The following is a 12,762-nucleotide window of genomic DNA, read 5'->3' as shown; positions in this document are numbered from 1 at the left end:
GGGGGAAACCGGAGCACCTGGAGGAAACCCACACTAACACAGGGAAAACTTGCAAACTCTACACAAAAATGCCAACTGACCCAGCCGAGGTTCGAACCAGCGACCTTCTTGCTGTGAGGCGATCATGCTTCCTACTGTGACGCTCATATATATATATATATATATATATATATATATATATATATATATATATATATATATATATATATATATATATATATACATATATATATATATATATATATATATATATATATATATATATATATATATTATTCTTGACTGATACATAATGGATACAAATATGGACAGACATAGAGAATAACCTGTTTTCACAATAAAATGATCATATTTTGATGGTAACATTTATCATAATTTGCATCATTAAAAAATAAACTACTTTTGTACAAAACAAAAAATACTTATTTTTATGATGAAAAAATACTTGTTTTAATTAATCAATTTAATTTAGTTTGTTAAATATATACACTTATTTAATTTGTTGTATAATAATAGAATATTAAGATACAAATTTGAACCTTAAAAAAGTCCTTATTAATACCTCAAGGGTACATTTTAGTACCTAAAAAGTACAAAAGTGTTTTTCTTAAAATTTTTAGGTAGAAATATATACTTTTGAAGTACCAATATGGGCCCTTTAGGTACAAATGTGTACCTTTTGAAAAGTTACCACCCCAGTGACAGATTGTGTACCTTTATTTCTGAGAGTGCATGAAATATAAGACCATGGGTCCAAGGTTACATATAATGTAAAGTGTTCCACATTTTATTTGTGGGAATAGCCAAAAATGCATTATACATGCCCATAGCCAGGGGTGTTCGGTTTGAGTGAACCATCCCCCATGGCCAAAAGGTCCAGAATTCCTTTTAATTATTTTATGTAACTAATTTTATATTATACGATATCTTTTATATAACTAATGTAATATATTTATATTTAATATATTGTAATAAAGTGTAATTTTAAATAACTATGGCCAGTATTCGAATCCCATAGGGCCTCAAAGCCAAAATAATGTTACGCGAGTCACGTGACATAACCCACTGAGTGGTAACATTTGAATCTTTGATGCAACATCCATACTGAGTAATGATGTGGGTCGAAAAGAGCAAGAAGGCAGAAAAGGCAGGCAGCGGTGTCATTCTTGCAAAATATTGAACATATGTTCAAAAAGACTGCCAAACAGGGTAAGGCTAAAGTTACTTACTTCCTAATAGATGAAAATCTGCCCCTATCCATGAGGCTCTAGGCTAACTGGCCACATTAGCTGGGACGTCCTGTATAAGTATGTGTTTTTGAGGCTGTTTGGTCACTTTTTTTTTTTGTTTTCTTCTGATTGGATATAAATCCGATCGCTCAAACCACTTCAGATGGTGATCTGAGGTGCATTCCAGATGAAACTGGACATGTCTAATCATTTATCCAAAATTAATATAAATGAAACAAATTTTGACCAGGAGAAAATCTGACCTGCGCCTGAAATGACTGTAGGTGCGTTTTTACAGACAAAATTCTATTAAAACATGTTTACTATAAGCATAAAACATATTCTAATTTTTCAGACCTGTAGCCAGGGGGTTCGGGTGGTTCGGAAGACCCACCCCTCACTGTCAAACGACCAGAATTTGTCCTATACATCAGCTCATTTATCCTATTTTGACTGCTAAACCATCATAAATTATGAAAATAATCCATCAAAAAAGGCTTGAAGACCAAACAGAATCCTCTGTCGGCTGTTGTTACAGTGGAACTATAATCTGATGTAAGAGAAGTCTTCTGTCACTACTGTAAACAGAGAAAACATTTTACACACTATGTCACTAAAATGCAGTATTTAAATCTCATAGTTAAATAGAAACTGAGGAGTACATAAAGGTCCACTTTTTGAGAAAAAAAGAAACACCCCTTTCTCCAGGCTGGCTACGGGTCTGTTATATGGGTCAAAATGATTTATGACAAAAATTATTATATTAAAGATGATCTAAGCTGGGAAAATTAATGAATAACCATAAAATACAGATGAGTCAAATGTAATTATAACCCAGAGAAAATTACTTCAAGAGTATTTGCTCATTTTGATTATTTTGAAGCAATTTATGTCAGTCTTATATGTTATGGGACTGGCTGTGTTGACATTCGAAAAAAGACAGTTAGTTAAATATTGTTTTTACTGCAATATTAGGTAACCCAAATTCACTCTGGGTTACATAATGTATAACTACGAAAACTGAATACCCTACAATGCAATACTAAAGACATCTTCACACCATCTTCAGGGGCCAAAGGTAAACATGAAATCTGTCCCAAACCACACCCAGCTGACCTTTAGACTCAAGAATGTATCTCCAACCATGTTTTATTTCTTAAATTTAAAACAAAAAGAAATCTAATTTAAAGGGATATTTCACACACAAAAAAATATAATTTACTTACTATTTACGCAAACTCAAATGGTCCCAATCCTTTATTCAGTAGTACAATAAAGAAGATATTCTAAAGAAACCTGAAAACCTGTAACCATTGACTTCTATAGTAGGATAAGCAAATACTATGGAAGTCAAGGGTTACAGGTTTTCAACATTTTTTTAAACATCTACTTTTGTGTTTAATAGAAAAAGACTTAGAACAAGTAAATGATGAGTAAATTATGATAGAGTTTTAAATTTTTTGTGAATTATTCCTTTAAAGCAGTGGTGTAATCCTAAGAAAGTGGTGTACTATCACACACCAAACCCTAATTTTAAATAAAAGTAGGCAAGTGTGTGTGTGTGTGTGTGTGTGTGTGTGTGTGTGTGTGTGTGTGTGTGTGTGTGTGTGTGTGTGTGTATATATATATATATATATATATATATATATATTAGGGCTGGGCAATTTTTTTCGAATAATGCGAATTTATGTTTTGACGAGGATTTAATTTTATATTAAAATCGAGAAATCGCAATTTTTTTAATAAAAATATTTGATACATTATAATGGCACCAATGTGCTTTGATTCACTCTCTGTATGAAGCAGGTCGCACACCAGAAGCGTCGTGCAGCACCACGCAGCGCCATGCATTTTAGAATTCTAAACATAAGTTTCTTTACACACACCGGCACCGCCCAGCCACGATTCAGGACGCAATTGATATTTTAGCCACGCCACAGAGCGCCATCTGATTAGTTTCATGTTAAAAATCATGCGAATTTGCGCTGGTGTGTGATACTTTAAACTGTCATGTGCGCGCCGTGTCGCGGCGCTTCTGGTGTGCGACCTGCTTGACTGCCTGTCTGGGTTCAATCATGGTAGTGACGGACTGAATACAGAGACTGGACAGCCTAATTTGACCCAATGCATGAAGTTGTGGGCAGTAAAATCCTACATGACTTCATGCTTTACTAAGTCAGGGGTTCCCAAACTTTTCAGCCCGCGACCCCCAAAATAACAATGTCAGTGACTCGCGACCCCCAATATCCTCTGAGGTTGTTATAAATACAGAAACCTTGCATGCAATGACGCAGACACACAAATTAAATTTGTGTCAGTGCTTTAAATCTGCCAGAAAGTATAACCTGATGTTATGAAATCAAAATGCATCTGACGCTATTACTGCCTTTAATATAATTACCCCAGGGGTCGCAATCCAATAGAACAAGTAAATATAAGCTACTATAGTAACTATTTAGTATATAGTAACTATAAACGACTATTTTTATTTTCAGTATAGTTATGGATAAAATATGTTAATTCTTATGGTTTAATAAAAATAAATAGATTTTTTGGAAATCACCAGGCGACCCCCCTTCATTGCCCCGCGACCCCTCTGGGGGTCCCGACCCCCCCTTTGAGAACCACTGTACTAAGTAACGTCTGTGTGGATTGTCAAGACATATTCCCTCATTAAGTCGATAAACTCAATCTCAACATGTATGAACGACATAAAAACCTGCCATGTGAAAATCCGTGCCGATCTTAGTTCGAACTGCGCTGATCTTTTGATTTGAACACGAGCAGAGGTGAGCAGCTGACAGCTGTAGCAGTGAAAATTAAAATACCCGCCCCCATGTTGCATTTAGCAGACCTAGTTAAAAATCGGACAGATCAGGCAGCATAATACAGAGAGTGGTGCAAAGCGCATCAAATGATCGATATTTAAAAGGGTGGAAAAGGAAAATAGATTAATTATATTATTTTATATTAGACACACATCTGGTGCTTTTATTTGCTCCTGCTATACGTCCACAACTTCACACACTGGGTTAAATTAGGCTTTACAGTTTCAATGTTCAGTCCTTTACTCCACTGTATCTTTTTAAGAAAAAGGCAGCAGCATTACAACCTGTCATTCAATCAGAAGACAAAGTCAAAGCCGAGCTGACAGCCAATCTTTCCTAGGCTCAGCAAACTTGCAAAAAATACCTCTGTATTCCTGCAACTGCAATATTTACCAATTTACCAATTGTTGACCAATTTATGTATGGCATGGCCATTAAAAATACAATGTTCCTCAATCAGATGGTTTTTCAAGTTACTTATGAAGAGAATGTTACTTCAGTCATGTTATTGTAATGTTTTAAGTTGACTAGTTACACAATAAAAAAAAAACAAAATCGTGAATCGGTCAAACTTTATTTTAAACCATATATATAAAAATGGCATAAATCTAAACTTACAAAAAATGTACAAGCTAAATTACATATTTCACTATCATAATATGAGTCATGATTGGAAATAATACGATAAAACACATGCATGATATGTTTTAAAGGGCAACTATTATGCAAAAATCCCTTTTATAAGAGGTTTAAACAGTTGTGTGGCAACAGTGTGTGAATATAGCCAGCGTTTAATGGTTAAATCAATTAATTCTATTTTTTTATAGTCACGCTTGATAAAAACAGTCTGCAGAAACACTGATTGACATTCTCCTTTTGTTAGTGTCAGAGGGCGGAATGTCCCGCCCATTAGTGATGATCTCTCCCTCATTAGCATAGACAGCCTTAAGTGAGAAGCAGCATTCTGCCATTCTCTCCCTCATTAGCATAGACAGCCCTAATTAAGAAGCAGACGTTTGCCAGTCTTTCCCTCATTAGCATAGAGAGCCCTAAGTGAGAAGCAGCCATTTGCCATTCTCTTCTTCATTAGTGCAGACAGCCCTAATTGGTATGCAGTCGTTTGCCATTCTCTCCCTCATTAGCAGAGACAGCTCTAATTAAGAAGCAGCAGTCTGCCATTCTCTCCCTCATTAGCATAAACAGCTTTAAGTGAGAAGCAGCCGTTTGCTATTTTCTCCCTCATTAGCATAGACAGCCCTAATTTAGAAGCAGCCGTCTGCCATTCATTCCCTTATTAGCATAAACAGCCCTAAATAAGAAGCAGCTATCTGCCATTCTCTCCCTCATTAGCATAAACAGCCTTAAGTGAGAAGCAGCCATCTGCTATTCTCTCCCTCATTAGCATAAACAGCCTTAAGTGAGAAGCAGCCGTCTGCTATTCTCTCCCTCATTAGCATAAACAGCCTTAAGTGAGAAGCAGCCATCTGCTATTCTCTCCCTCATTAGCATAGACAGCCCTAATTTAGAAGCAGCCGTCTGCCATTCATTCCCTTATTAGCATAAACAGCCCTAAATAAGAAGCAGCTATCTGCCATTCTCTCCCTCATTAGCATAAACAGCCTTAAGTGAGAAGCAGCCGTCTGCTATTCTCTCCCTCATTAGCATAAACAGCCTTAAGTAAGAAGCAGCTGTCTGCTATTCTCTCCCTCATTAGCATAAACAGCCTTAAGTGAGAAGCAGCCGTCTGCTATTCTCTCCCTCATTAGCATAAACAGCCTTAAGTGAGAAGCAGCCGTCTGCTATTCTCTCCCTCATTAGCATAGACAGCCCTAATTTAGAAGCAGCCGTCTGCCATTCATTCCCTTATTAGCATAAACAGCCCTAAATAAGAAGCAGCTATCTGCCATTCTCTCCCTCATTAGCAGAGACAGCCTTAAGTGAGAAGCAGCCGTCTGCTATTCTCTCCCTCATTAGCATAGACAGCCTTGAATGAGAAGCAGCCATCTGCCATTCTCTCCCTCATTAGCATAGACAGCCCTAAGTGAGAAGCAGCCGTCCCCTTTAGAGTCTTACCTTAACAAAAAGTGCGACCTGTGGTTGGTTTGGGTCGGCCACCTCAGTGGTTTCCTCCGCCGCGGCGCAGCTCTCCATGTTCTTCAAGCTGTAATCAACAATCTCCTCCGGCTCTGGAGATCCGTCTTCAGGCAGACTGAAAGCCATGAGCAGGTCATCCTGAGCCAACGATGGCTGGTCGTCGCAAGGGTCTCCATAGTTCTCTAAAGACGACGATCTCCCAGACCCGTATCCATCTCCATCTCCATTGGACAGAGACGCCACCATCACGCCGCTGTCGGCTGTCTCTTCTCGGTCACTGGAGGCTGAAGGCTGGTCCTCTTCATCTGGAGATGTTCCTCTGGTGTCCATGTAGTCTGGCTGGATGATAGGACAAAAATCTCACATGATACAAGTCATCTCATAGCCTAATTACGATATACAATTGAAGTCAAAATTATTTATCCTCCTGTATTATTAGCCACCTATATGATTTATATATTTTTCCACAATTTCTGTTTAAGAGAAAGTTTTTTTTTCTGTTTTTTTTTTTTGCAAATATTTCCTAAATGATGTTTAAAGCTGCTGTATGTAAGTTTTTGACTCTTCTAAAGCATAAAAATACCATAATTTGTTTGCAGATATTTAAGAAGCACGCTAAGTGAACATTCTTGTTTATCTGAAAAACAATGTTAAAGTCAAATAAACTGCTTTGAAAATGTGCTTTACCTGCTGGAATTTCTTTCTTTGTTTTGGTTATTTTAATACGTCCAATGTTTAACCTATTATATTTCCGCACACTGGGTTGCCTTGATGGAAAAAAAGCGTATTTTATTGATTCAGTCAGGAAGGCTCTTAAAGCATGCGTCCATGACCGAAATGCGACCTACAGTGGATGGTAGCAGATTCCAAAATGAGCCGCAGATTCAGAGTTCCACATGAGGTGGTTATTGATTAGCAAATATTACGAACGTCAACATCAGGTGATCAGGTTACACTGCATCCTTGTCCTAACCACACGCTTCTACACCAGATTTTAAGTGATTCTAAGCGATTTGGTTGTTTGCACCAAATGAAACACGACAGAAATTTAATTACAACTAGGGATGTAACGGTATCAGAATTTCACGGTTCGGTAATACCTCGGTATGAATGTCACGGTACAGTATTTATTGAATCATTTACAGGAAAAAAACTAAACTTATGAAAATACTCCAAAAAAGTGCCAAATGTGTCAATGACATACAAATTAGCCATCTATCTGTAAGCTTTGAAACAGGAACTTCAATTTTAATAACAAAAAAAATATTAAACCATGTAAAAAAAATAAAGTTTCAATTTAGTATTGTTGAAAACTCATCACATTCAACATTTAATCACTCACTCACTTAGATAGAGATGGGTTTAAAGGAAAATTATCACATAAATATAATCTGGTAAAAGCTGGTATCTCTGGGTATTTACAATGTCCCCTGCAACAGAAAAAACCCTCTCATTTGGGACTGAGGTTTCTGGGACAAGAGAGATATGACTTGGCCCAGGTTGACAGCAGTGGGTAACGTTGTGCATTGTCTTTCCCCCACCTGAGAGGACAAACCATGAGTGAGATAGAGGTCTCATGTCTGCATCAATCTGAACAGTGTGCTGACAACACCGCTATTCAGTACGCGCGCGACAACACAGCTGATAAGAACTCGCGCGACAACACCGCTATTCAGTACGCGCGCGGCGACAACACCCGCTTTAGAGTTTTCCAGCTCTTTTTCATCCCCGCTTCTAGCAGCACACTCCATTTCTGCATTACTGGATCTGTAGCGACAACAGACCGCAAGGGATGATGGTCAAGCATGGGCTGATGGGAATTGTAGTTTTCGCTACCTCCCGTTCGCTTCATTCGCCTGAGCAAATTTTCTCAGAAGACCTATAGTTTTACCGAGTCATGCGACTACGGTAATATCGAAAAAAATTAATATTGCGGTATGACGGTATTTACAATACCGTTACATCCCTAATTACAACCATTCAAAAGCACAGAATATTGCACTTATTGCACACCAACGGAATGGTAAGGTTTATCATTTAATTAATACATATAAAACCTCCGGGTGCTTCGGTTTCCCCCATAGTCCAAAGACTTGTGTGGTATAGGTGAATTGAATTAACTAAATTGACTGTAGTGTATGTGTGTGCATTTGAGAGTGTATGGGTGTTTCCCAGTAATGGGTTGCAGCTGGAATGCTATCCACTGTGTAAAACATGCTGGATAAGTTTGGCGGTTAATGCCACTGTGGGGACCCCTGATAAATAAAGGGACTAAGCCGAAAGAAAATGAAATGAAATAAGAAGTGCTCAAACTGTTGGCTTTTTTTAAATCAATACTTAAGACACACATGTATACTTTGGTGTACACTTTGAGTTGAGTTTTTTAGTACTAGACTGTTTTTTATTTTATTTTGACTTTGTGAAGCACTTTGGTCAACGATAGTTGTTTTTAAATGTGCTATAAAACATGTCTGATAAAAATGTTGATATAGTCACTTTTATGTAAATTCAATCAAATAAAAGTTTATATATTGACCTAACAGCGTCTTCTTTTTTTGACATTTTAAAATATATACTCAAAAATCTGCTTATTCATATGCACTGAAAAATTATTCATTGGATTCACAACTTTTTTAATGTAAGTGGTTGCAAACTATTTATTTGGGCTGAATTTAAACAAACAAAATTGAACATTACTAAATTTGATTAGTTTAAATTCGGCCCACATACACTGTGAAATCCTGAAGTTCTAAACAAAGTGAGAAATATGATCACACACTGAAAAAAATAATGATAAAACTGTGATCTTTTTTCCAGTGTGTGATTATATTTCTGCTTTGTTTAGAACGTCATGGTAAGTGTTTGGTTAAAAATGTAGAAATATAAAATAAATATAGGCTATAAATAATCTCCAAAAACTAGTTATTACAAGCCCAACATATTGCTAAAAATTGCAAAATGTAAACGATGTGCTTGCAAGATTGCAGCTCATGTTATTTTCACTCATGTTACTGTCTACATCTCCTTACACTGAAAGAAACATGTTAACTGGATTTAGCCTACTCATTTTTTAAGGTAACTGATTGCATACAATTTATATGGGCTGACTTTAAACAAATTAAACTAAACATTAATAAATTGTATTTGTTTAAATTCATCCCATATGAAGTGTGTGCAACCAGTTACAGTAAAAAAAAAAAGTAAATCCAATTAACATTTTTTCAGTGTAATGGCGTGCAATATAACAGTTATAAATTAGCTATAACTATATATGTGAACAATGTATTCTGCGACACCACGATATCAACTATAGAGCACAATATGAAACGATAGACTTACAATTTAATCTGCGCGATATATGTTGTCATATATCACAACCCTACCGTGTATTCTGGCTGATCCAGAGTGCTGTAAATCGGCTCTTCTGGAGATTGTTGACCCGCGTCGTGATTCTCGTATTTCGGCTCCGCGTTTGTCGTTTTATCGTACGGTTTCTCGTAGATGTTTTCGGTCTTCTCTTGGACCTGTTCGTAAATGTTTTCTTGGACGTTTGCAGCCATGATGGACCTCTTCCAGGACTTTGAGGGCGTCTAGAGAAGTCGGAAAGTCGAGCCTCGGTTCTCACCTGTTCGCCGGAAGATGACAGATCACTTATAAATGAACTTTGGTCGATGATTGGCCGTCATAAAATGTGAGCTGAAGTGACCACGCGCTATATGATCTACAATCAACTTGAGGTCAAAAAAGAAGAGCTTTATCTTTAAACTTTATCTCTTAAATGTCTATTTTTTTTTAATGGCTACATTTATTGTTTAATATGTTTAAAAAATAATTTTGCAAATATATATCGAAAACACTAAAATGTTATTTAATGTATGTACGCTATAATAATAAACTATTATTACAGTAGGCTATTTATTCGTCTTTATTTGCATCAATTAATGCTAACAAAGTCGTGCATTGTTAGTCTGAGGCGGACTTAGTGATTTGGAGGCCCTAAGCAATTCTCTTTCTCTATAGAATTTATTTTCTGTAGATTATAATTATTATTGTAAATAAACTGCATGCTAAAAAGTATCTAAATAAATACATACTGTATATAAAAGTATATAAAAATATTGAAAGTATATTTTATATAATTTAATATTTACCAGAACCTTTATCTTATAAATGTAAAATCAAATGTAATACATTTACAAATAAAACAAGTTCCAACTTACTAATTTGCAACTATTTAAACTAAACTAGTCATTTTGATACATTTTGATATTAAAGGGGGAAAAAGCTAATTTAATTAACGATCAATTCAACTAAATGAATTGAATAATTGCTGTTTGTGAATCCAGTGTTATTTTATTTGAACAGACCCTACTACTCTTAACGGTTATATATACAGATTTTACAACATAATAGAAAATTTATAAAAAGGCTATATGATTAAATATATAGGCTTTTTGGCATTTGTCAGGGCACCTTAATTTCTAAAAGATTTTAATAATGTATTAAATGTTGAACAATGATTGCCAAAAATATGTAAAAGGAGTGTTAATTTTTCGTTCATGTAAGTAAATACATTAACTAATGGAACCTTTTAGTAAAATTTGACCGAAATATTAACAAATATACGCACATAAGTATGCAATATATACACACAGTTGAAGTCAGAATTAAATTTAGAATTTTTTTTCTTTTGAATTTTATTTTCTTTTTAAAATATTTCCCAAATGATGTTTAACAGAGCAAGGACATTTTCACAGTATGTCTAATAATATTTTTCTTTTGGAGAAAGTCTTATTTGTTTTATTTCAGCCAGAATAAAAGCAGTTTTTAATTTTTACGCACCATTTTAAGGACAAAATTATTAGCCCCTTTAAGCTACATTTTTTCAGTAGTCTACAGAACAAACCATTGTTATACAATAACTTGCCTAATTACCCTGACCTGCCTAGTTAACCTAATTAACCTTGTTAAGCCTTTAAATGTCACTTTAAGTTGTATAGAAGTGTCTTGAAAAATATCTAGTCACATATTATTTGCTGTCATCATGGCACAAGTAAAAGATCCGTTATTAGAAATTAGTTAAAACTATTATGTTTTAAAAAGTGTTGAAAAAATCTGCTACATTAAACAGAAATTGGGGGAAAAAATAAACGGGGTCTAATAATTCGGACTTCAACTGTATAATAGTAGAATTTTATTTGAATATAATTGAATTACATTATAACAGTTGAATGTAGTTGAATTACATATAATAGTTGAATTATTATTTTTAAGATATAATTGTTTTAAATTCAACTTCAAGTTTGTTGTGCTTTTTCATAACTTGTTATATAGATTGTGTGTGTGTGTGTGTGTGTGTGTGTGTGTGTGTGTGTGTGTGTGTGTGTGTGTGTGTGTGTGTGTGTGTGTGTGTGTGTGTGTGTTTATTTTTGTGTGTTTATTTTATTGTTGTAGGAATTTCAAATAAAGAGACTTACTGATCAAGAAACAGTCTTACAAGGTTATTATCCAAAAATATTTTATTCTTTGCAAAAATAGGTCCATCAGTCATACAGGAACACCGGTTGCTGCAGAATGTAACACAGGCTAAACAGACACCATGGTTTTATCTTCTTTCCCCTGCTTAAAGGTCCACTTCGTCACAGATCACAACCAGCTCTCTTTAGAGCATTCCTCCTCTAAGGATCAAGGTCTTTCTTCCAGGGTTTACACTTATTGAATGCATATGTTTAAAAGCAGATGATCACCTTCTTGTTTTTGTACCTTTTGTATCTTTTCTTAGGAAGGCAATATGTGATGTTTCTAGTAAGAAAGAGAACTTTTATGTTTGAGTAAGAAAAATGAATTTTTCCATCACATTTAGTGTTAAAGACAAATTAAATATTAAAACGGTTGCTTTGTTGTTATTTTGTGTAGTAAATAGCTATTTAATTTTTAAAAAATAATAAAAGTGATTCATTTGTATAATATGTGTGCTTCTATCCATTTTTTATTTGATCACACCACTGGTTTTGAACTCATTTCCTACAAACTGCAAAGATAACAAATGGCATGTCAATTGTGATAGTTAAGGAAATGTAATGTACGTTAAGGAAATATGTTCACTGTTATAAGCCAAAAATAATTTCTGTATCTTAAATATTGTTGGCAACATCATATTACTTTTCATTTTATAAGACTTCGCTTTACATTTTCACCTTAACCATGGATCAAGAGCAAATGTGTCAGCAGAATATCATAACAGTGAGTCGCTGCTCCTTATGAGTCATTTGCGAACAAAGTCCAGAGTAGAAGTTTATGTTTAAACACAGATGTGTTTATTCTCTGTGTTTTTGTGCATGACAAAAACAGTCTGCTTTTAATTCTGGCTAAACCATTTTATTTACTGACTAAATGATAAAAGCATTACTCAGAACTTTAAAGAATCATGTTGATCAATTTTCTTGTTGCAATTATTCCTAAAGCTTTAATCACCAATTTGATAAGCTGCTAAAAATAGTTAATTTAGGCTATTAAAAAAGTAAACAAATTCTCAAATGAATTCAATTGCAAAAGAATTCAAAGATAAAATAAGTAATACTTCACAATAATGTCTTATTAAATGCAAGGTA

General features: G+C 34.9%; 1 protein-coding gene across 1 annotated transcript in view; it reads right to left on the bottom strand.

Moving 5' to 3' along the window:
• clic5b (CLIC family member 5b) overlaps positions 1-9,724 on the bottom strand; it is a 39,160-nt gene extending 29,436 nt beyond the window's left edge. Inside the window, 2 exon segments of the mRNA NM_212897.1 lie at positions 6,131-6,490; positions 9,535-9,724. Of these exon segments, the coding sequence (NP_998062.1) occupies positions 6,131-6,490; positions 9,535-9,711 (537 nt within the window). The 5' untranslated portion in view covers positions 9,712-9,724.
• Between the last annotated feature and the right edge of the window lie 3,038 nt (positions 9,725-12,762).

Source organism: Danio rerio, chromosome 20 (genome assembly GCF_052040795.2).
Source record: "Danio rerio strain M-AB ecotype USA chromosome 20, GRCz13ab, whole genome shotgun sequence".
In the NCBI taxonomy this organism is placed as follows: Eukaryota; Metazoa; Chordata; class Actinopteri; order Cypriniformes; family Danionidae; genus Danio; species Danio rerio.
The sequence above is the reverse complement of the archived record's forward strand: the minus strand, read 5'-3'. Positions and strand labels throughout refer to the sequence as shown.